The 21,001-nt window shown below is 49.8% G+C and overlaps 1 protein-coding gene across 1 annotated transcript in view; it reads right to left on the bottom strand.

Moving 5' to 3' along the window:
- Positions 1-21,001, bottom strand: part of LOC132679001 (ATP-binding cassette sub-family A member 13) — a 301,866-nt gene that overhangs the window by 197,545 nt on the left and 83,320 nt on the right. The window contains exons 17-22 of the mRNA XM_060632081.3: positions 19,991-20,320; positions 17,587-17,656; positions 16,749-16,880; positions 7,066-7,203; positions 5,933-6,113; positions 4,087-4,305 (exon numbers count right to left, since the gene is read on the bottom strand). Coding sequence (XP_060488064.3) covers positions 4,087-4,305; positions 5,933-6,113; positions 7,066-7,203; positions 16,749-16,880; positions 17,587-17,656; positions 19,991-20,320 — 1,070 coding nt within the window. The remainder of the gene's footprint in view (positions 1-4,086; positions 4,306-5,932; positions 6,114-7,065; positions 7,204-16,748; positions 16,881-17,586; positions 17,657-19,990; positions 20,321-21,001) is intronic.

The following is a 21,001-nucleotide window of genomic DNA, read 5'->3' as shown; positions in this document are numbered from 1 at the left end:
GATACAGAGCATTTTCCGCAGATAACCATCTTGACTGTCTGTCACCAATTAGACGTGGCCCACCGACACGGCCCCACCTGGGTGATTCCAATACAGCTGTTAAACCCAACTCAGGCACGTTGACCAGAGATCAATCAGCTCAGAAAACAAATAGAAAGATGCCAGGTGTCCCCAAGCAGGTCTCCTCAAGAACGTTGTGACATTAAACCTCAAACCCCTCCATCACCTTGACCTGAACCTGATTCCACCCACTCACAGCCAGCTGTACCCAGGGCCTTGTCGTTCCAGAAACCACAGTCCTCCAGAGGTCGATGCCCCACATCCCCCTCTGTCCACCACATCCCTTTTCCCAGCTAGTCCCGGCCTCTGGCAGTCACTCAACCCCAAAGGCTCAGCTGCCCACTGTCCCCCACTCACACAGGGCCCTCCCTGCCTCCAAGAGTGATGTCCCCTTGGAACGATTGGGTGGCTCCGTCAGTTGAGGGTCCGACTCTTGATCTCAGCTCAGGTCATAATTCCAGGTTCGTGGGTTCCAGCCCTGTCAGGCTTTGCATTAACAGTGTGGAGTCTGCTTGGGATTTTTCCTCCCTCTCTCTCTCTCTCTCTCTCTCTCTCTCTCTCTCTGCCGCTCTCCCCTCCACCACCTGCCCTCAAATAAATAAACTCCTGTCGAGGTCAACAACGACCTCCACACCTGAAATCCACAGGTCGCCCCTCAGCCTTCGTTGGACCTGACCCTCAATAGCATCTGATGCACTTGACCAAGCCCCTCCTTAGCGGACTTGTCTTCCCCTTACCGACCGGTCTCTCCGTCCCGCCCCCTGGGTGGTCCTGCTCACCTGTCCATTGTTTCCACACTGTGTCCACTGCCGCCTGCCCAGCGCCCAGTCCTTTGTCCTCCCTTATCTACCTGCACACAAGACCTTGACGACCTCACCACCCTCAAACACCTGGGGCCCCACGGTGTGTGCCAGAACTCCAAGAGCCCCATAGCGACATCTCCCTGACTGAAGTCCTGATCAAGTTCCTCTTCTGACTTCTTGATGTCCAATCAAGGGCAAATCAAGGGCAAAACAGTAGAGACCCGACATCCTGACAGATACGCACTCGGAAGATTCTCCCAGGGATCCCATCTCCCTTGACTCACATCTTAACAATCCTGTGCGTCAAGGGAATCGGGTGGTCCCACCGGACCCAGTTCGGGGTGTGCTGGCTCTAAACCCCGTGTCTTCAGTTTCTGCTCCCTCTAATCAGGAGCTGCTATCCTAAAACGTGATCTCACACAGATTGCTTTTGTACAAATCGGCCTGGTTTCTAGGTAACACGCTGCAAACAGATAACTGTTAAGGTCGCCTACGTCCAAAAAAAAAAAGACGAAGTCCAAGTAGCACTTGATTTAAACCCGATCATAATCGCAGAGTTTGCCGTGACACGGAGCACGTGCCATTTTTTAAAATTAGAATAGGTGGTGACCTGGGCCTTTTTTTAAAAAATCTAGGTCGTACAGACCCAATCAGCCGTTCACAGCCATCCCTCGCAAAGTGCCCGCTCAAATTCAAGACAGGCTTGTGGCGCACAAAACACACGCTCTCCCCACGCGTCCGAGCCTCCACAGTCACGAGCACGGTTCTTGCTATTACGGGCCTCTCCGGAGCACACCATGAGAGGTAAACGAGGCCCCCGCAGAGGAGAATGTCCTCAGAGGCCCACGTAAGCTGCCCACAGCGTGACCGTGGACAGACGAGGAACAGAAGAAACCACCGTGAACATGCAGTGTGGTGCACCACGTGATTTTATGGGCTGATGTCCCCTGAGGCTCCTTCCACCAGGTTCAGACTCCACCTGCCGCAGAGCCTTAATACAGCCATCAGAACAGGAGTGTGTCTCCAGAGGGATGTGATGTGTCCACGCCCCCTGGTCCCTAAACACGGCCACCTCTGTGGGGTTGACATCAGCCCAGGCACGGACCCTTCCAGGTGTGGGAAAGTGGGGGCCCAAGCTGGCAGAGAACCAGCTCAGAGTCTTTGTCCAACACTGTTTTCCACGGGGCATTCGAGGTAACCACAGTGCGGATTTTACCTCCTGCTCTAGGTCAGATCCTGAGCCCCGAGAATTCCTCCCTCCACCATGTTCTGGTTCATGGTCTCATTCGTGGTCTTGTTTTGTTGTGTGTCTTCTCACCGACAAGACAAGGTCTCTGACCCTGGCTCACTTTGCCTCTCTAGGATTCCCGTGTGTGCTGCTAGACCCATCTTAGCCTAAAGACGGATTGTTCAGGCAAGATCCCTTCAGGACTGACGGCCCAGACGTGGGCTCCGTGGTGACCCAGGCTGCTTCAGTCCAGATGCTCCCACATGCTATCAGGGTGCTGGCCCACCCACCGGCCTGACCACCCACCAGCCTGCCCGCCCACCTACCTGGTGCCCCCTCACCTGCCCGCCCGCCCACTCCCCCACCTGATGCCCGTGCACCTGCCAGACCACCCAACCTGCCTGCCGCCTGCCCTCCATGGCCCTGAGAGCGCATATTTAAGCCCCTGTCCCCTGCATGCACTGCCTGAGCATCCCCTCAGACCCCTGGGATCTCCTAATGGGCGTCTGAAATGCAACACTAGAAATGTGCCCGCGAACCCCCTTTCTCCCCTCAGCAAATGTCCGCTTCCCACAGATCTGCACCCCAGACTGTGCGGCACGGCAACCGGCCCGAGGGACAGGCAGCACAGCCCTGCTGCAGCCAAGCCCCAGGTCATATTCTGGCTTCCCCAGCCCGGAAGCTGAGCCCCGTCCCTGTCTCCGGGAGACACTCTGTAGCAAGCTGCCCGCAGGTGGCCGCGGCAGTGCCCAGCACAGAAGGTGTTAAACACAGTGCCACAGGGGCTCTGGTGTCAGACACGTCCTGCCCCTCCAACTCACCCCTGTAAGATGCACTCATGACTTTACCTCCTTCCCAAATCAGCCCTCTCCTTTTCCAGGAACAACGCCACATTCTGCCTGCCTGAGCAGAGGCCGGAACTGCTGGGGACATCCCCCCCACCTCACCCCACGTCTGGTGAGAGCCCCTCCTGCCAGCTCAGCACCCGTGACCTCTTCTAGCCTCACCTGCTTTCAGAGCAGGAGCCCCGACTCGCCTCCTGAACTAGGCCAGCCGGCCCAGTCCAGCTCCTGATTTCAGCTCAGCTCCCGATCTTGAGGTTTGTGAGATTGAGCCCCTGGCAGCACAGAGCCTGCTTGGGATCCTCTCCCCACTCTCTCTGCCCCATCCCCCACTCTCTCTCACTCTGTCTCTCAAAATAAATAAACTTTACCATCTACCCAGCTGCTGTCCATGACTCAGGCTGCTGTCCCTGCTCCCACCTGTCCTTCCGAGCTCATCCCCCAGACACCGCTTTGATTTCCCACCAGGGACCTCCGGTTCCTCCCTCCTCCTTCTGGTCCAGGGAGACCGGAAATGCATTCAGCCGTCCACCGGACTCCCCACCCTGGACATCCCGCTGGTCCACACAGTCTGCTCCTTCTGACATTGAACAGTCTTCAGTTCTGGGACTTCTTCTCTCCCCCTCGACTGGCTCTGCCACCCCTCAGGCTGCCACGCTCCCCCGCTCAAAGCGGCCTCTGTCCCCAGCCTTCCCCAGGGCTGTGCTCTCTGCCCTGGGGCCGCAGGACAAGTCTACCGGAGCGGCAGCTGCTGGCCCTCCCCTGCCCATGTGCACCTGCTTGTGTGAAGAAGTCTGACCCCCTTTAGCAGGACCAGCTGGGCCCCAGGAGCTAGTTCTCGGCCCACCCCCCATTCTTTCACTTCAGGACATACACCCGGCCCCCCGCTCCAGACACAAACCTCCCACGCGCAGCCTTGGCCACACGTTCCCATGTGGGCTCACCCATCTAGACCCCAAGGACAGGCCAAGTCAAGTTCAGAGTCCTCCCTGAGAAGCCTTCTCTGGAATTTCCAGTGCTGGCGGCTGTGTCCTAACTCCACAGTTAAGGACAATTTGCTAGCTCTCCTCTTCTCATAAGCAAAGACACCAAAGCTACTTTTAAAGCACCTCTTTGTACACCCGTCACTACCAAAGACATGGCGGGAGCTAACCTGTTGACTTGTTGGCACAGCTCCTTCCGGGTCCACTGCGGTGCCTTGATGGAAGCAAAGATGACCAGGTGCTCCAGGACGGTGAGGTTGTCAAACAGGACGTCCCGCTGAGGACACACCCCGAGCTCCCTTCTGATGGCAGACAAGTCTGTCTGCAGGTTCCTGCCGTTGATGGTGATGGTTCCGGAAGTGGGCGGGTGGAGCCCCGTCAGCATGGATCTGCCAGAGAGGACAAATCAGCAGAGGACCCAGGAGCCAGCTGCTCCCGATGCCAGCAACCCAGAGGGATGCAGGGCGACCGTCCAAGGACCCGCTTTTACACGGTGACAAGCCGGAAGGAGCTTAGCAGGATGGGTGGCTTAATCTCGGAGCCGTGGGCTTATGATGATGTTTATACTCCCCTAAACATGCTGATCATAGACATTCTAGTGGCATGGGAGCTTAAGACGGTAAAATCCGACTTTGTTTTACAGACACGGAAACCAGGGAAGGAGATGGCGTGTTTCCTTAAGTCCTTGTGAGTAGAGACACAAGCCTAGTGGAACGCAAGCCTGCACACGCAACTCTGTGGCCAGGAGCTCCTGGCTTCTCTCAGGTGTGCTGTCCACGTCAAATCAGGAAGTTCGCCTGCGTGGCCTCCTCGAAGGGAGCCCGAGGACTGCCTGGCTCTGCTGCTTTATCTCAGAAAGTGTATTATTTAGGTTTTAGACTATTTCCACATCTCTGAGAAATTATACAGGGGCGCCACGGTGGCTCAGTCGGTTAAGCGTCTGACCCTTAAGCTCAGCTCAGGTCATCATCTCATGGTGAGCTCGAGCCCCACATCGGGCTCTGCACTGATGGTGTGGAGCCTGCCTGGATTCTCTCTCTCTCTCTCTCTCTCTCTCTCTCTCTCTCATCTGTTCCTCCCCATACATGTGCTTTCTGTCTCTCAAAATATAAAAATAAACTTAAAAGAAAGAAAAAAGTGTACTCCCAAAGCTGGCTTTCTGACTCATTCTCTGCAGAATGCCTACTTTTCCAGTCTGAAAACCCTACGAGAACACTCAGTGGGATCTCCGGCTCTATTTCACAATCCAAGCCAAGAGGAAAACTTTTCTTTGTTTCTCTATTTTTAATTGAAATTTCTGAAGCTTTCTACATGTTACTTTGCCACGTTTCTTAGGAAGTTCAAAGCAAATAATACTTTTCACGTTTAACTAAGTGCACGTTAGTTGTACGGAAACAGAACCGAGAGAAATGTCCTTATTCCTGGGACAAGTTTGACCGTGTTGGGGCTTTTCCCGGGACGAGACCCTTTTCTGCAGGCAGCTCAGGGCTGCTGCGTGAGCCCCACGCTTTTGAGTTCGTTTTTCCTCTGGGATTCCACAATTTGATTCTTTAATCAAACCTGGAGCCATTGGACCCCAAACCAAACACCAAGCCTTCACAAAAAAAGCCCAAGCACACAAAAAACAGAACATGAAAAAAGAAATACTCAGCTGGTTAAAACATTTGCAGACTTTGTCCCAAGTTTCATCTTCCCATAGATACGCGAACAAACTTAAGCGTAGCGATAAGATGGGAAGCGTCGTAGGATGCTCAAAGACTAAAGTAAAACCACGATGTGTTATGTGTAGGGGATAAAAGACTTCGGGGTCTTTTTAGGGGTAAAGGGGTAAAGCCCCGTCTGCCCCCAGCCGAGGGCAGCTGCTGCACACTCCCCACTAGCTGTCTGTCCCAGAGCACACAGCGACTCCGTCTCAAAACCAAAAGGAAGAAAAGAAACCTAAGCTTCCTGTCTGACAGGTAAACTGACATTTTTTAGAATCAAACCCGCATTTGACGAGGGTGAAAGGACACGCACATGACTGTGGTTTTCCCGGCACCGTTGGTCCCCAGCAGGGCAGTGATCTGGCCTCTGTGGAAGGTGAGGGTCAGGTCTCGGACGGCCGCCTTGTGGCGCTCATATTCCTTGGTCACAGACAGCAGGGCGACGCCCGGGGGGCCTCCTGCTGGCTTTCCCTCCCCGATCTGCAGCGAGGACCCTGAGGAGAAGAGGCAGATTCAGCCTGGAGGACTCCCAGTGGTGCTCACGCTTACGAATTCAGTCGTCTGCCGTGGATTCGAATTAGAGCTCCGTGGAACACGCACAACTCAAACACCCTTCCTTACCAAAAGCAAGAGGCAAATTACATAATGGCCTCAATTAAATGGAGTGGCTGATGACAGACTTTTGTGCCCTTCTGTTATGCATCTCGTAAGAGGAGAAAAAGGAACACGCACACACGCAATTTGTACGTATGCAGAGGGAAAATCACAGGCAGGTTACGCACCAAAGTGCCCATGAGTGGTAGTGTGTTGTGTTGTGGTATGTTCCGAATTTCCTCAAAGATTCCTATTTGACTTGTGTAGTCAGAAAAATAAAAAAAAGAAAAAAGGTTATGGGGGCACCTGGGTGGCTTACTGGATTAAGTGTCCGACTTTGGCTCAGGTCATGATCTCATGGATCAAGGGTTCGAGCCCTGCGTCGGGCTCTGTGCTGACAGCTCAGAGCCTGGACCCTGCTTCAGATTCTGTGTCTCCCTCTCTCTCTGCCCCTCCCCTGCTTGCGCTCTGTCTCTCTCTCACTCAAAAATAAACATTAAAAATCTAAAAACAAAAAAAAGAAAAGAAAAAAGGTTACCTTACAACGTTGACTTGTGGTATAAAACTATCATGATGGGAGCCTGTGTATCTGTAAATTGCCCCTGAAGTCATGCTTCTGTGGAAGGGGCATAAGGGGAGCCCAGATGGACAGGGGTCCTGCCCTCACCACTGGGAAGCACGCTCCTTGCCTTGACAGGGCAGTGATGGTCCTCCTCTCAGTCGTGACGAATAAGCTAGCGTGGGCAGCTGAGGAAGGCACACCAAGTTCCAGAGACTCGACCAGGAGGAAAAACAGAAACAAAACAGACCGGAAGGGAAGACGCGCATCTAATAAGGCTACTCTTTACAAACCTTTATCATCAAAGTTCTCGCTGGAGAAGGACAGGTTAGAACTGGGAGCGTGTGGTCTCTTTGCCACGAAACCACCCAAGTTCCTCCAGTACGACGCGGTAAAGGGAAAATACCATGGTTTCCTTAATCCAAAAGTTCCTAAAAAACAAGACACAGTTAAAACCGGTTTTTTCTCCTTGGAAGATTCTGTAAGAGAATGGCTTAGCCAATTATTATAAAATGTTGTTCCACGTTAATGTGTTGAAGGCACACCCCATACAGGACCCGATGACGACCGGGGGCATGGGTATTAGCCATGTGGGGAGCCCAGACTCTCCAGCCTGACCCACGGCCGGCGGCTGGGCCCCCTCACAGCCACCTCCCTCAAGAGGCCTTCTGAGCGTTCAGTGAACAGGCAGGTATTTATTAAAGATAAAAGTAGCAACGCACAACTGCTAAATATTCCCCAGAGTAAGCCTCGCCCCAGCCTGCCATCCTTCCGTCTGTCACTCCTCTGTCCTCTGCATGGTTACCGGACATGGATTAATACCATGAAGGCATTAACCCACTAAGACATCCACAAAGAATACATGCTGCTAACATTTCCATAGGAAACATCGACATTCTTCAGACGTATGCTCCAAATTCACTGCAGCCCACTTAACAGCCACTCTGCCCCCATGACATGTGGATTTAATTACTAACGCCTCTCAATTTTCCTTAACGCACCCATTCCAGCCTAAGTTTGGTTGAGTGCTGGGAATCAGACAAGTCACTTAAGAGATAAAAGGCCTACTCGGACAATCTTTCACTTTGACCCTCCAGCCAAGGGCGGACGCGTGACCGTCACCCCGCCTAACCCAAAGATTCAAAGACACGGTCGCAAAGGAGGACCAGGAAAGTGAAGGAAGGTGGGGAGCTGGTCATCTGACCTAACAGCCACCATCTCTTATGGGTTGAGCTGTGTGCGCCAAACTTCGCGTTGAAATCCTAACCCCCAGTAACTCAGAACAGGGCTGTATTTGGAGGAAGGCTTTCAAGAGATAACTTGGATTCAGTGAGGTCATGGGGTGTCCCTACAGGCAGGGATTGGGGCACGCACAGGGAGTGAGGGCAGATCAACAGGACATGGGAAGGAGAGGGGGCCTCAGGAGGAGCCAGCCCTCCCCACGCCTGGATCGTGGGCCTCAGCCCGCGTCCGCCCTAGAAAACAGATACAGGCCGGATGCTCCCCAAGACCCCAGCGAACTAGTAACTACCCCTAACCAGCAAGCAGACAAGCGGCTCACAGATAATTGCATCCTGTTGCCCAGGCTCTCCCTTCTGGCACTGGCCAGGGTCTCCACATGTATTCATTCACATGGTCCTGCGACCACCCGATGTGGGGGGTGCTATTATCACCCCTCCTTCCCCCGAGGGACAGGGGCCCAGCAAGACTTGTCGGAGGACACAGGCTGCTGAGCTGCGGCGGCCCCGTGGTACGCGCCTCTCTGAACACAGGCCAGAAGCAAGAGCATGTTGCCCTCGACGCAAACAGGTCTGGAGACACAACTCACCTCCTGCACACCCCAGTGTCTTCAGCTGCCTTAATGGGAATACAGGGGCCCCATGCACATGCACGAACGAGGAGTTTGCAGAAATAAAAAAAGATAAGGAGCCGGCAGATGACAACCCCACCAAACCCCCCACCAAGAGGTGGTCTTCTGCTGAGCGACCTCGCTCCAGTGACCGTGGGTCACTGCCCTTGACAGCGTGAGTGGGCGCCACCTGCTGGAAGGGCAAGAGAACAGAGAATAAAACACCTTGGGGCGTCCGAGTCCGCATTAGCAGGGGTAAAGGGGCGCCTAGACGCACAGACACGAGTTTCAAGGACACCAAACGGTCCCCACGAGGTTCAGCGACACCTGATCTTGGGTCCAGGCTGCAGAGACAGGAAGGATGGGAGACACCGCAGGGGCCTTTTGGAGTTAGAAACTACCAGGTCAGAAAATAGAGATGAGAAACAAATTGGATATTAATGGTTGATTTGCTAATTAAACCATCCCAGCTCTAATCTGTTTGCACTTTTAAAGTCCTGCTAATGAATCTATTAATGTAAATGAATGGGGGGAGGCCACGCGGCTCTGAAGTGGTCCCCTGCACTCCCCCTTGGCGTGCAGATGCAAATGTCTTATGTCACGTGCACGCTAAGAGCACGAGCACCCTGCTCGCATCAGCATATGGAATCGGGCACATTAATCAACGCAAAGGCCCTGTGTATCCACAGAGCTTGTCCCCTGCAGGGGAGCTGCCTGCTGGCTGGCACAGGCCAGGAAACTCATTAGCATTGCCCCCCAAAACTGACAGTGATAAAAGCACAAGTCAATGAAAGTAGACAGATCGAGGAAATCAAATTTCACTGGAGGCACATAAAGAAGGGTTTACGGAAAGCAGAGTCTGGGAGGACCAGATGTCCGCCGGGGAGCACGCGCACAGGCGCGGAGATCCGCCGGTGACCTCGAACCCGGATCCTTACAGAGCCTCCCGCTCAGACACCAGGGTGAGGAATGCTGGGGTTCGCACCTGCCCCCTCACTCCACAGAGAAGACAGGCAGAAGAAGGTGGAGACACGCCTCACCCACCCCCGTCCAGGGGGTCCTCCCTACCCACCGGGGACTTTCCAACTGTGCATCTCAACACAAGACATTCGCAGAGGCGTTCTGGAAACGTGGGAAGGGGTAGTCTGGGTTGGCCCAGTGCACGGGTGTTGGAAACGGTAGGTTGTTATCATTATTCAGGCCCGGGGAGGCCAACGGATCAGGAGACAGGTGCCCTGTAAAGATAGTTTGCTGCTCAGTGCCCGGGAGCAGGGAGCCCACGGCGCCACACGGGGCCATGTGGGGAAGCACCAGGGTCACTCGGAAGACAGAGGGGGAGGGGAGATGCGAACACGCGAGGCAGGGCAGCAGGCTGAGGTTGGGTATTTGAATAATTTCAACAGGCTCTGGAGCACAGAGGCCGCCCCCAAGCTGCTTGGTCCCCCGCCCAGGGGCGATGACAGCCCGGGATAGGATGGCCTACAGAGGAGGGGGTAGCTCCAGATGGCTGGTTTGCCTATGAAAAGTGAGCTCATGAGCAAGTCCTCTACTGTCTCTTGGAATCGGCTCGCCCTTGGGGGGACAGCTCCTCCAGGGTCAGTGAGGCCCCATGATGTTAGAGCATCAGATATGCAGAAAACAAAACAACATGGTTAATAAACGGGGGTGGCACTGATGGCCTTAGTGGGCAGGCAACCGGGCTGGTGAGGGTCCTACAAAGGGCAGAACGACCCAGCCCAACAAAGAATTGCCCTTGACCTGCATTCTGGGAGGCTCGTCCCAGTATAGCCAGTGGAGCCTAGGACAACTTTCTGTGCAGTTTTAACACACACTGAGTTTTCCAGGAATGCAAACACCTTGCAAACCACTGAAAGATCACTGTCTGATGCAGAAGTGTTCAGCATTTCAGAAAATCCCCCCAGCCATGTGATGCCAGCTCAACGTTTCCAAAAACTCGACATGGCGTGGCTGTAACGGTTCACGGAGCTCTTACCACACAAATTCGGGACGAAAAGATTGGAGACTGCTTTTCCCAAATGTAGAACCAAATATTTTCAAATTAGCAGGGTTTTGTGAAATGCACTACATTTTATTAATAAAAGTTTTTTTTTAAAACTATGTCATGTTAATGGGGCACCTGGGTGGCTCAGTCAGTTAAGCATCCAACTTCAGCTCAGGTCATGATCTCGTGGTTCCTGGGTTCAGACCCTGCATTGGGCTCTGTGCTGACAGCTCGGAGTCTGGAGCCTGCTTCGGATTCTGTGTCTCCCTCTCTCTGTTCCTCCCCCTCTTGCGCTCTGTCTCTCTCTCTCTCTCTCTCAAAAATAAATACACGTTAAAAATTTTTTTCATGGGCAAGAGACACAGGCATTTCTCCAAAGAAATGCGGATGGTCAACAGACACATGAAAAGATGCTCACCATCACTTAAGCAGCGATGCAAACCAAAACCACAATGAGGTATTAACACACAGCAGTCAGAACGGCTAATATGAAAAAGACAAGAAATAAAAAGTGTTGGTGAGGATGTGGGAAAAAAGAGAACCCTCCTGAACTGTTGGTGGGAATGTAAACTGATACAGCCACTGTGGAAAACACTATAAGAGTGCTTCAAAACGCTAGAAATAGAATTACCACATGATCCATTAATTCCACTACTGGTTATTTACCCAGAAGAATAGGAAAACGCCAACTTGAAAACATACACGCACTAGTATGATTATAGCAGCATTATTTTTTTATTAAAATTTTTTAATGTTTATTTTTGAGAGAGACAGAGAAAGAGAAATAGAGCACAAGTGGGAGAGGGGCAGAGAGAGGGAGAGACACAGAATCCAAAGCAGGATCCAGGTTCTGAGCCATCAGCACAGAGCCCGACACAGGGCTCAAACTCATGAACCATGAGCTCATGACCTGAGCCGAAGTCCGATGTTTAACTGACTGAGCCCCCAAGGCACCCTACAACATTACGTACATACAATAGCCAAACTATGGGCACAGCTCAAGTGTCCATCAACTGATGAAAGGATAAAGAATATGTGGTATTTGTACACAATGGAATATTACTCAGCCATGAAAAGAATGACGCCCTGCCATCTGCAAAGACCTGGATGCAACTAGGGTATACGACGCTGAGTGAAATAAAGCCAGTCAGAGATAATAAATACCAAATGATTTCACTCATACGTGGAGTAAAATAAAAAAAAAAAAAGAGACAAATCAAAGCAACAGATTCTTAACTAGAGAGAACGCACTGATGGTCAACAGAAGGGAGGCGGGTGGAGGAAGGGGAAACAGGTGACGGGCTTGAAAGATGCACTTATCCTGGTGAGCTCCGGTGATGTGCATACATGCTGAGTCACCATATCGTCTACCGGAAACTAATATCACACTGTGTGTTAACTATACTGGAATGAAAACTTTTCAAAGATTTTAACTGAATATGGTTCTATTTTATCCCTTATTTCATAGTTTGGTACACAGCAGCCAATGATCTCCCATATTCCACATCCACATATATTCGTGTAAAACACAACACCACAAGTGTGTGACTAGCTCACAGGAGTCCGTATTATCAATGTAAAGTTGATTCGTAATCAATCCACTATCTTAGACAGAAATGTAGGTTAGCCAAAATTTTGCTTTCAAAGATACTGTGCCAGGAGCCTCGATGTACACGTCTGTTTTGAATTGATCTGGCCGTTCCTTTAAATCTCTGTGGCAAAGAGAATAAACACTTTTTGTAAAGAGTTTAAGCAAACTCTGCACACAACGTGGGGCTCAAACTCACGACCCCGAGGTCCTGAGTCGCATAATTAAATTATTTCGGTTTCCCATAAACTAAGCACCTACACAGAAAAATCAAGTCCCTAATCCTCCCCAAGTCATTACAGTTTTCATCAGTCACAGAAGAAGAAAACAGTCTTCTATGTCTATGCAATACTATGCTCTGTCCAACATTAAACTATTTTATGTTTATCAAATATAAACTTTTCTTTATATAATGGTCTGTTCAAGTTGTTTCCTTGAACACATCGTCTTCCTAAAATCTGACTTGAGAATTTTAACATTTTCCTTCATGTATTCATCAGTTTTTATAAACTTGTAAAGTATCCTTTCATTTTATTTCTGTGGATATTTTAAAATGCTGATTCCCATTCTTATAATGGAAACTTGATTTTTTAGTATATCTGTCTCTGGCATTATGATTAGAAAGGCCTTTGCTGTCTTTAAAATCATACTTCTTTTTGTTTTTTCACTTTTTTAATGTTTTCATACTTTTGAGAGAGAGAAACAGAGTGTGAGCAGGGGAAGGGCAGAAAGAGAGGGACACACAGAATCGGAAGCAGGCTCCAGGTTCTGAGCCGTCAGCACAGAGCCCGACGCAGGGCTCGAACCCACGAAACGTGAGATCATGACCTGAGCTGATGTCAGATGCTTAACTGACTGAGCCACCCAGGGGCCCCTAAAATCATACTTCTCCTAAAAAAAATTCATACTTTTCTCATTTCCTCATTACTTTAATAATATTTACTTCTGATGAATTAATGAATAAGTCTAACTTGTATCCTTTCTCATTGATTAAAAATGTGAACTTTAACACAAATTGAACTATTATTTACGGTGACTCGGTTTCCGAACTTTTTAATCTCTTCCATTGCTCTACTGTTATTACATGAGTCCTCCACCGTTTTATTGTTATTTTTTTAAGTGTATTTATTTATTTTGACAGAGAGAGAAAGAGAGAGAGAAGAAAGCATGTACATGAGTGTGAGGGAGGGAGGGGCAGAGAGGGAGAGACAGAATCCCTAGCAGGCTCCATGCTTAGCAGGGCTCAATCCCATGACTGTGAGATCATGACCTGAGCCAAAATCAAGACCCTGACGCTTAACCGACTGAGCCACCCAGGTGCCCCCGTACTCCACCATTTTAATCCTTGACAATTCACAGTGAGGTTCTATGTGATCATCGGCCACCAGTCCCCTTCATTATTTTCAACAACTTTCGACCACTGTCATTAATTTACATTTCTAGCTATCCCTGAGAAACATTTCAACAATTAAAACCAAATGCCTTTTTTAGTATTTTTATGTGAATGGTTTATGTGGGTTTTATTGTATTACCACTACGGTTCATACTAAATGGTGTAGATTATATAAAGTCATACATTAACTTGGAGAAAGTCAACATGCTGAAAATGGTGAATCACCACATTAGGGAACTTGGCATCTCTTTCCATCTATTCAAATCTACTGTACGTTCGCCAAATCTTTTAAGTTCTTATTGGATATATACTCTCTTCGATGTTAGAGTCACATGGAGATATTTTACCGCTCTTGAGAATGAAATCTTGTCGCGTTATACTCCGTATTTCCTGCCGACACACAGCCGAGCTACTGGTTTCTGTGGACGCGCGCTTGTGATCAGTCATCTGATTGGTCACAGCTTTCCGCTACGGATTCTTGCATGTGACCCCCCAACAGTGGTGGTCTGTCTCCTGGCTTTGTCATCTCTGTCTTGTTCTGGTTTGTCGCCTCCCCCTGGGGCTGGAACTGTCACCTCCATGTCTAATTCCCACCCGGGACAAGCACCTGCAGGGGAGGGTGAGCCGCGGGCACTCTGGCCTGCCCTCCCTCCTGGTCCCCCATCGCCTCCCCGCCACACCTTCCGTCGGACCACGACACCCGACGGCCCTGAGAAGACAAGGCAACTATGAGAGAGCCTTCTGGCTCCCACCCACGGCCCCGCAGCCCGCGCCTGTTACAGATGTCCTCTGTGACCAGGAGGAACGTCCTCCGCGCACACCCGGGCACCTCTTCTCACCCTCACGGATGCCACCCCAGCCACCTCCCCGCCTCCTTGGGACTGGAGCATTGTCCCCAGCACACAGGCGTACAGCTTCGCAGCCATCCCAAATAATGACCACCACAATAATCATCATCAAACCCAAAGCCATTCTCCGCCTGCTTCCCCTGCCCGCTGCAGCTGCCGCCCCATTTCAGATTTGACTCGGCCACGCTCGCAAAAGCTGCAGAAATGCACCAGAGCCCGGCCTCCCATCTGGGATCTCTCTCTGTCTGCCCCTCTGTCTTTCTCCGGAGGCTCGCCTTGCCTGCAGAAGTGAGCAGGGCCAAGGGGTCACTGGCTGGAAATGCCTTAACTTTGATACAAGACAACGTTCCCACCAGGATCCCCATGCGTCAGGTCCTGAAGGAGGAGGGGGGAACTCAGATCCTTCTGGATTCCTGGCCAAATTTCACATTGATCTCTGCGCTGCCCAGAGTAACCTGTCTTTGCTGGTGTTGAGGCTCCTCCGGGGACTCCAAGACTCCAGGTTATATCTAGATGTTTCTTTTCATTAACTTTGTACTTGATATGGTGAACCCCTTATTTTGCAAAACCTGATTTTCTTCTCCTTGGTTAATGACTGTTCCTTCTTTATTGTGTTTCATTTGGGTCTGGGCATCTCCTCATCAGGGAGAGCACATGTCTGCGAGCCCCGTCTGCCCGTCCCCTTGTGGCTGCCCGTCTGCATCTCTCCTGATTCCAGGGGCTTGCCATCACCCTCCAATCCCCACCGTGACTTTCCGCCCTATTCTTTTGCTCGTGACCCCTTCCTCAAACATTTTACAATCAACATCACACGCATTTTATAACCTCCCTCCCTCATGCTCCCTAGCTGCCTTCTAATACCCAGGGCTTCTCAATTTTATCTCACCTTGGCATTCTTCAGTTATTTTTTTTTAACTTCTTAGTTCCTAGAATCTGCCTTTCCTTAATTTTATTCAAAGCCCCCAGACAAAGCAATCTAAAAGTTCAAAGTACAGCCTGCCAGGCTTATGCTCTCTAATTCTTGGAGGCCATGTTTTCTTGCTTTTCTGTAAAATAATCTTGTCAATGGCACATTTCATTTGGATTTTTACTCATCCTTAAATGACACGTGAGCTCCCCAAGTCTGAAATAAGGTTTTGTAAAAAGAATGCACTGATGGTTTTCTGTCCCTTCATATTCAATGTGCAGATTAGAATCTCTTTCTCCATGTCTGTCTCTGTCTCTGTCTCTGTCTCTCTCTCTCCTTTAGTTCTTAACTTTAAAGGTACATGCCAAGTGAAATACCCAGGTGCTTTGGAAAATATAGAGACAAAATCACAAGTAATTTTAGCAATCATCAAAACATTATTGCTAAACATATAAAAAAAATACCTTTAAAGCTGTTTCTGCTCTTTTCACCCTGAGCAGGCATGTAGTATAAATACCTTCTTCCCCAGAAACACAGCAGGGGAAAACCACTACTATCCGTGGCCCACCTTCCCACGGCCTCCAGATGCACCTGCCACAGGGCTCAGTTGGTTAAGCATCTGATTCTTGATCATGACTCAGACCATGATCTCACGTTTTGTGGGATCAAGCCCTGCCTGGGGCTCTGTGCTGACAGCGTGGAGCCTGCTTGGGATTCTCTCTCCCCGTCTTCTGCCCCTCTCCTGCACATGCTTTTTCTCTTTCTCAAAATAAATAAACATAAAAAAAAACAACTTTAAAATACAGCTTACAAGCCCCCTGAGGCCTTACTTAAAGAATGAACAATTATTCTAGGGGTGCCTGGGGGGCTCAGTCAGTTAAGCATCCAACTTCAGCTCAGGTCATGATCTCACAGTTCGTGAGTTTGAGCCCCAAACTGGATAGTGTCTGGGTTACCCCCCGGTTCCCAAACAGGCTCTCCACTGGGGAAGGGCCTCAGCTGTGGGGCTCTGCGCTAACAGCTCAGAGCCTGGAGCCTGATTCAGATTCTGTGTGCCGCTCTCTTTGTCCCCGGACACTTCATTTCCTCTTTACGAAACTGGGACGATAACGATCTGCTTTCCTCCCGCTGCAGACAAGGACAGTGACACTCTCTGCCGATCCAACAACTTTGCAATGGAAAGCACAGAATCACAGTAGAGTTGTGTGTTACCTCCCCCCGCCCCACCCCTGTCCTGCTCACGCTCTCTCTCAAAAATAATTACATTTAAAAAGAAGAATGAACAATTATTCTAATATTCATGTATATTGCTTTAAACTGGATTTGGCTTTTTTTTTTTTTTTTTTTTTTTAGCTGATTTTGGCATCTTCTACCATGCGGAATTCTTACCAGGAAGCAAGTTGTTCAAGTACCATCCACATACAAAATAAAGGCCTGAATCAAAGAGAATCATCCAGGAAACCCAGCCAAACGTCACACCCGTTTGCTCCAGAGGCTGGTACATGTTATTCCACTGAATCCCTGGAAGGAAGGGAAGGCCACAGTCAGACCACACACCCTTTCAGGGTAGATTTTGGCGGGGTGAGTTCTTGCGTTCTGGAAACTCAAAGCAAAGCTGGGAGCAGCTGAGAGCAAAGACCATCCTGTGGATCATAGTTCTGCAAATGCAATGTCAGCCTGCTTAATATCACCTGTATTTCAAGGCGACCAGAGGGAGCAGCTTTAACAACACTTTAATATCTAACCCTTGCGATTTTGCTTTCGTGCTACTTTACTTATTTCTGATTTTGTGGCCTCAACAATATACACAGATCCAGGGTGACCCGATGGGGAGAGGTGTTCACATCAGCTAAATCAAACCCCAGGACTCCGTTGCACATTGTAACAAAGACCTTCTACCGTAGCGCTTGCAACATGACCACGGTCAACTCCTAAAAACCCAAATCACTGAAACTCTTTTTTAAAAAAGCAAAAAGCATCCCCTTGGGATGCCTGGGTGGCTCAGTTGGTTAAGTGTCTGACTGTTGGTTTCGGCTCAGGTCATGACCTCACGGTTCATAGGTTCGAGCCCTCCATTGGGCTCTGTGCTGTCAGCACGGAGCCTGCTTGGGATTCTCTCCCTCTCTCTCTCTCTCTGCCCCTCCCTGCTCACTCTTGTTCTCTCTCTCTCTTTCTCTGTCAAAATAAATAAATACACTTAAAAAAAAAAAAAAAAGCATCCCCTTACCTGCTTCTTGCCCTTCTAGGAAGGTAACGAAAAATACTCCTTGGCCAAAGGCGGTGGTGGAAAGCAGGCACTGCCCGGGGACAACAAGAGACAAACAGCATGTTAGTACTTGACAGAGACCCCGTAAAACCCTCAGCGCTAAATCCAAACAGACCAGCGTCACCAGAGCAGGCGGGGCCGCACTGTCCTCCAGGCAGTGATTTCCATACGTGACCCTGGAAGCCTACGCCGAACGTCAGCCCATTCCAGAAAGCATGCTAACAAGCTAGCTTTTGGTGTGAAAACGAATTATTTCTCCTCACTGCAGTGCCTCAAGTGCCATAAATCCAATGCGCTGCGCCCAGAAATGCAGAACACAGAACAGCGGAAAACGGAATGGAGCGATTTCTTATTTTTTATTACTAAGCGAATGCCCTGGAGCACACTGCAGGCCGACTGATGGAACATGTACACCATTCTACACTAGAAAGGGAGCACATTGAAGGAAAATGTTATTTTATTTCCAGGGGAGAAATCCTATGTCAAAAATAAATAAATAAATAAATAACCCCATTGAAAATGCATTTTATGCTTGAAGATATCATGTACCAGAGTTAGATTTTTTTGGTTTTTTTTTGGGGGGGGGGCTAGGAAACATGTGAACATGTAAAAGGAAGTCAGACTCGGTATGCTCCAACATTTAAACAGATGGATTGAAGTAAAAACCATATAACAGTGTTTGAAATTCAGGCCAGGTGGTCAATGTCTCTTTTCCTACATGTGAGGAGTATGGGGTCGGGGTGGGGGGTGGTGACACATGGTCTCAGTTTTAATTGAGACCAACATTATGGGTTATAAAGTATCACCGGTGTGACATAAGCTAATGGACACTGGTGAGCAGGTAACCATGGAGAAAAATCCTGATTAAAGACGCCATGTTTTTTCAAGGTGCACACACATCCATGCTGTATGTACATGGCCAGTCGGGAAACATGAAGGTTTACACGAAGCTGGAGAAAAACAATTTGGTCTTCACAGAAGTATTTCACCCTAAAGTTCAAAAGGAACAGAGAAAGTGACCCCGTCCCAACAAATGAGGATACATCTACCGTCACGACGTTGCGTGGGACCAGTGACCTCGGAAGGCTTCAGATGCCCCCTCGAAGCCCTGGGATTCCATCCCTCCTCGGCATCTCCCAAATTCTCCCCTAGTGGCTCTAGCCACACCTCCCAACAGACTGCACTTTGGGAACTTGGCCTGACCTGTTGGGGACAAGTGAACCCTGGGGCATAATTCTAATGTTTGCAGGGACAGTGCTGGCTTGCCCGAACTGACTGTCCTCACAGCCATCTGCCCGTCCCTTCCACGCAGATTGAGTTCCCACTATGCACCCGGCTCTGCACTTGCCAGGAAACTCAAAACAGAATGGACGAGTGTCTCTCTTCTTTGTATTTCATATCCCAGACTTAAAAGAATTATCATGCTTCTCCAGGAGTTACATGGTACACGGATGAATGAATTGGCATTGCTAATGGAGAGATCTTCCCACCTAATGTGAGATGATTCCTGATGCTTCAAGAAGAGTTTATTTTTTTGCTTCTAAAATAGCTTTAGAAATCTACTTCTTGGGACGCCTGGGTGGCTCAGTCGGTTAAGTGTCCGACTTTGGCTCAGGTCATGCTCTCACGGTTCATGGGTTCAGGCCCCACGTTGGGCTCTGTGCTGACAGCTCGGAACCTGGAGCCTGCTTCAGATTCTGTGTCTCCCTCTCTCTCTGCTCCTCTCCCACTCACACTCTGTCTCTCTCTCCCTCAAAAATAAACAAACATTTAAAAAACTTTTTTAAAAAAAGAAATCTACTTCTTTCCATCTGTGATACAGAGAGGCACGGAGTCTCTATGGCTGTCTTTAGGATGTTACCGATTTCCAAAGAGTCTCCAGAGGACAGTCCCCATTACATGAAAAGTGCCAATTCTCAGCAGCTCCTCTCTTGCAAAACCACTGCAATGTCAACCAATGACCATTATAAGGTGTGCATCTGCGGGCAGCATCAAGACCAGTAGGCTTCAGGGGCCCCTGGGGGGCTCAGTTGGTTGAACATCCAACTCTTGACTTTGCCTCAGGTCATGATCTCACGGTTCATGGATTCGAGCCCCACATCAGGCTCTGCACTGACAGCTCAGGGCCTGGAGCCTCCTTGGGATTCTCTGTCTCCCCTCTCTCTGTCCCTACCCCGCTTACACACTTGCTCTCTCTCAAAATAAATAAAACTTACAAGAAAAACAAAAAGAGAGACAGACGTAGGCATCAGAAAGCCCACCGAGATCTGAAAGTGATAAGTTGACATGTGATGTGGTGACTGCTTTGTTGGGCAGATACAGCAGTTGTATTTTGCACGTCTACAAAAAAAACCAACCCACTTACCAGAAACGTCTGAATGACAACACTCAATTGGTTACGGAGAACCAACAGAACGATATAGGGCAGGAAGCTGATCATGTACACCAGGCTAGTGCAGAGCGCAGCCGTGTTGGCTTGGCTGAAAAATGTGCTCAGGAAGTAACTCAGCATGACGACCGACACCGCGAAATCCAGGAGGAAGAGGAAGATGATACAGGCGTTGCTGTGCGCGAAGATGCCGCTCACTTTCAGAATGATGGCCAGGGCGGCACTGCTGATGGCCAGCATGGCCATGTTCTCCAGAAACCAGGCCAGGAAAAGGATGGTCGGGTGCACCCCCATCATCCGCACGTACTGTCAAGAGAAGGGAAACCAGAGTCGTGACCCGGGTACTCGAGGAGGACCAGACCGGATCACGGGAAAGGCAAGGAGGCCAGCGCTGGATACGGCCAGCTTGGAAATCAGTGGCTCAGTCGGTGAAGCGTCCAACTCTTGGTTTCAGCTCAGGTCATGATCTCACGGTTCGTGGGTTCAAGCCCCACGTTAGGCTCTGTGCTGACAGTGCAGAGCTTGTTTGCGATTCTCTCTCTCTCTCTCTCTCTCTCTGCCCCTCCCCTGCTTACTCTCTACCTCTCTCTCAAAATTATAAATAAACACGGAAATAAATAAGAAAACCAGTAAAATAAATAGGTGAACAATATGGAAAACAATAGTGCAAGTTCAAGTCAGAACTGAATGAGAACACTGCACTTTGCCACGCGTCTCCTTCACCTGAATAAGTAGGAGGCTGGTGGGTAGTGTGAGCCCCTCCTCCACAAGGTCGGCGTTCATCTGGTACTTTTTTTTTTTTTTTACATTTTTAATTGATTTTTGAAAGAGAGAAAGAGAGAGAGTGCAAGCGGGGGAGGGGAAGAGAGAGAGGGAGACAAAGAATCTGAAGCAGGTTCCAGGCTCTGAGCTGTCAGCACAGAGCCTGACACGGGGGCTCGAACCCGCGAACCGTGAGATCATGACCTGAGAGGAAGTCAGACATTT

This window comes from Panthera onca, chromosome A2 (genome assembly GCF_046562875.1).
Source record: "Panthera onca isolate mPanOnc1 chromosome A2, mPanOnc1 haplotype 2, whole genome shotgun sequence".
NCBI classification, from domain to species: domain Eukaryota; kingdom Metazoa; phylum Chordata; class Mammalia; order Carnivora; family Felidae; genus Panthera; species Panthera onca.
This window is presented reverse-complemented; position numbering and strand designations above follow the sequence as displayed.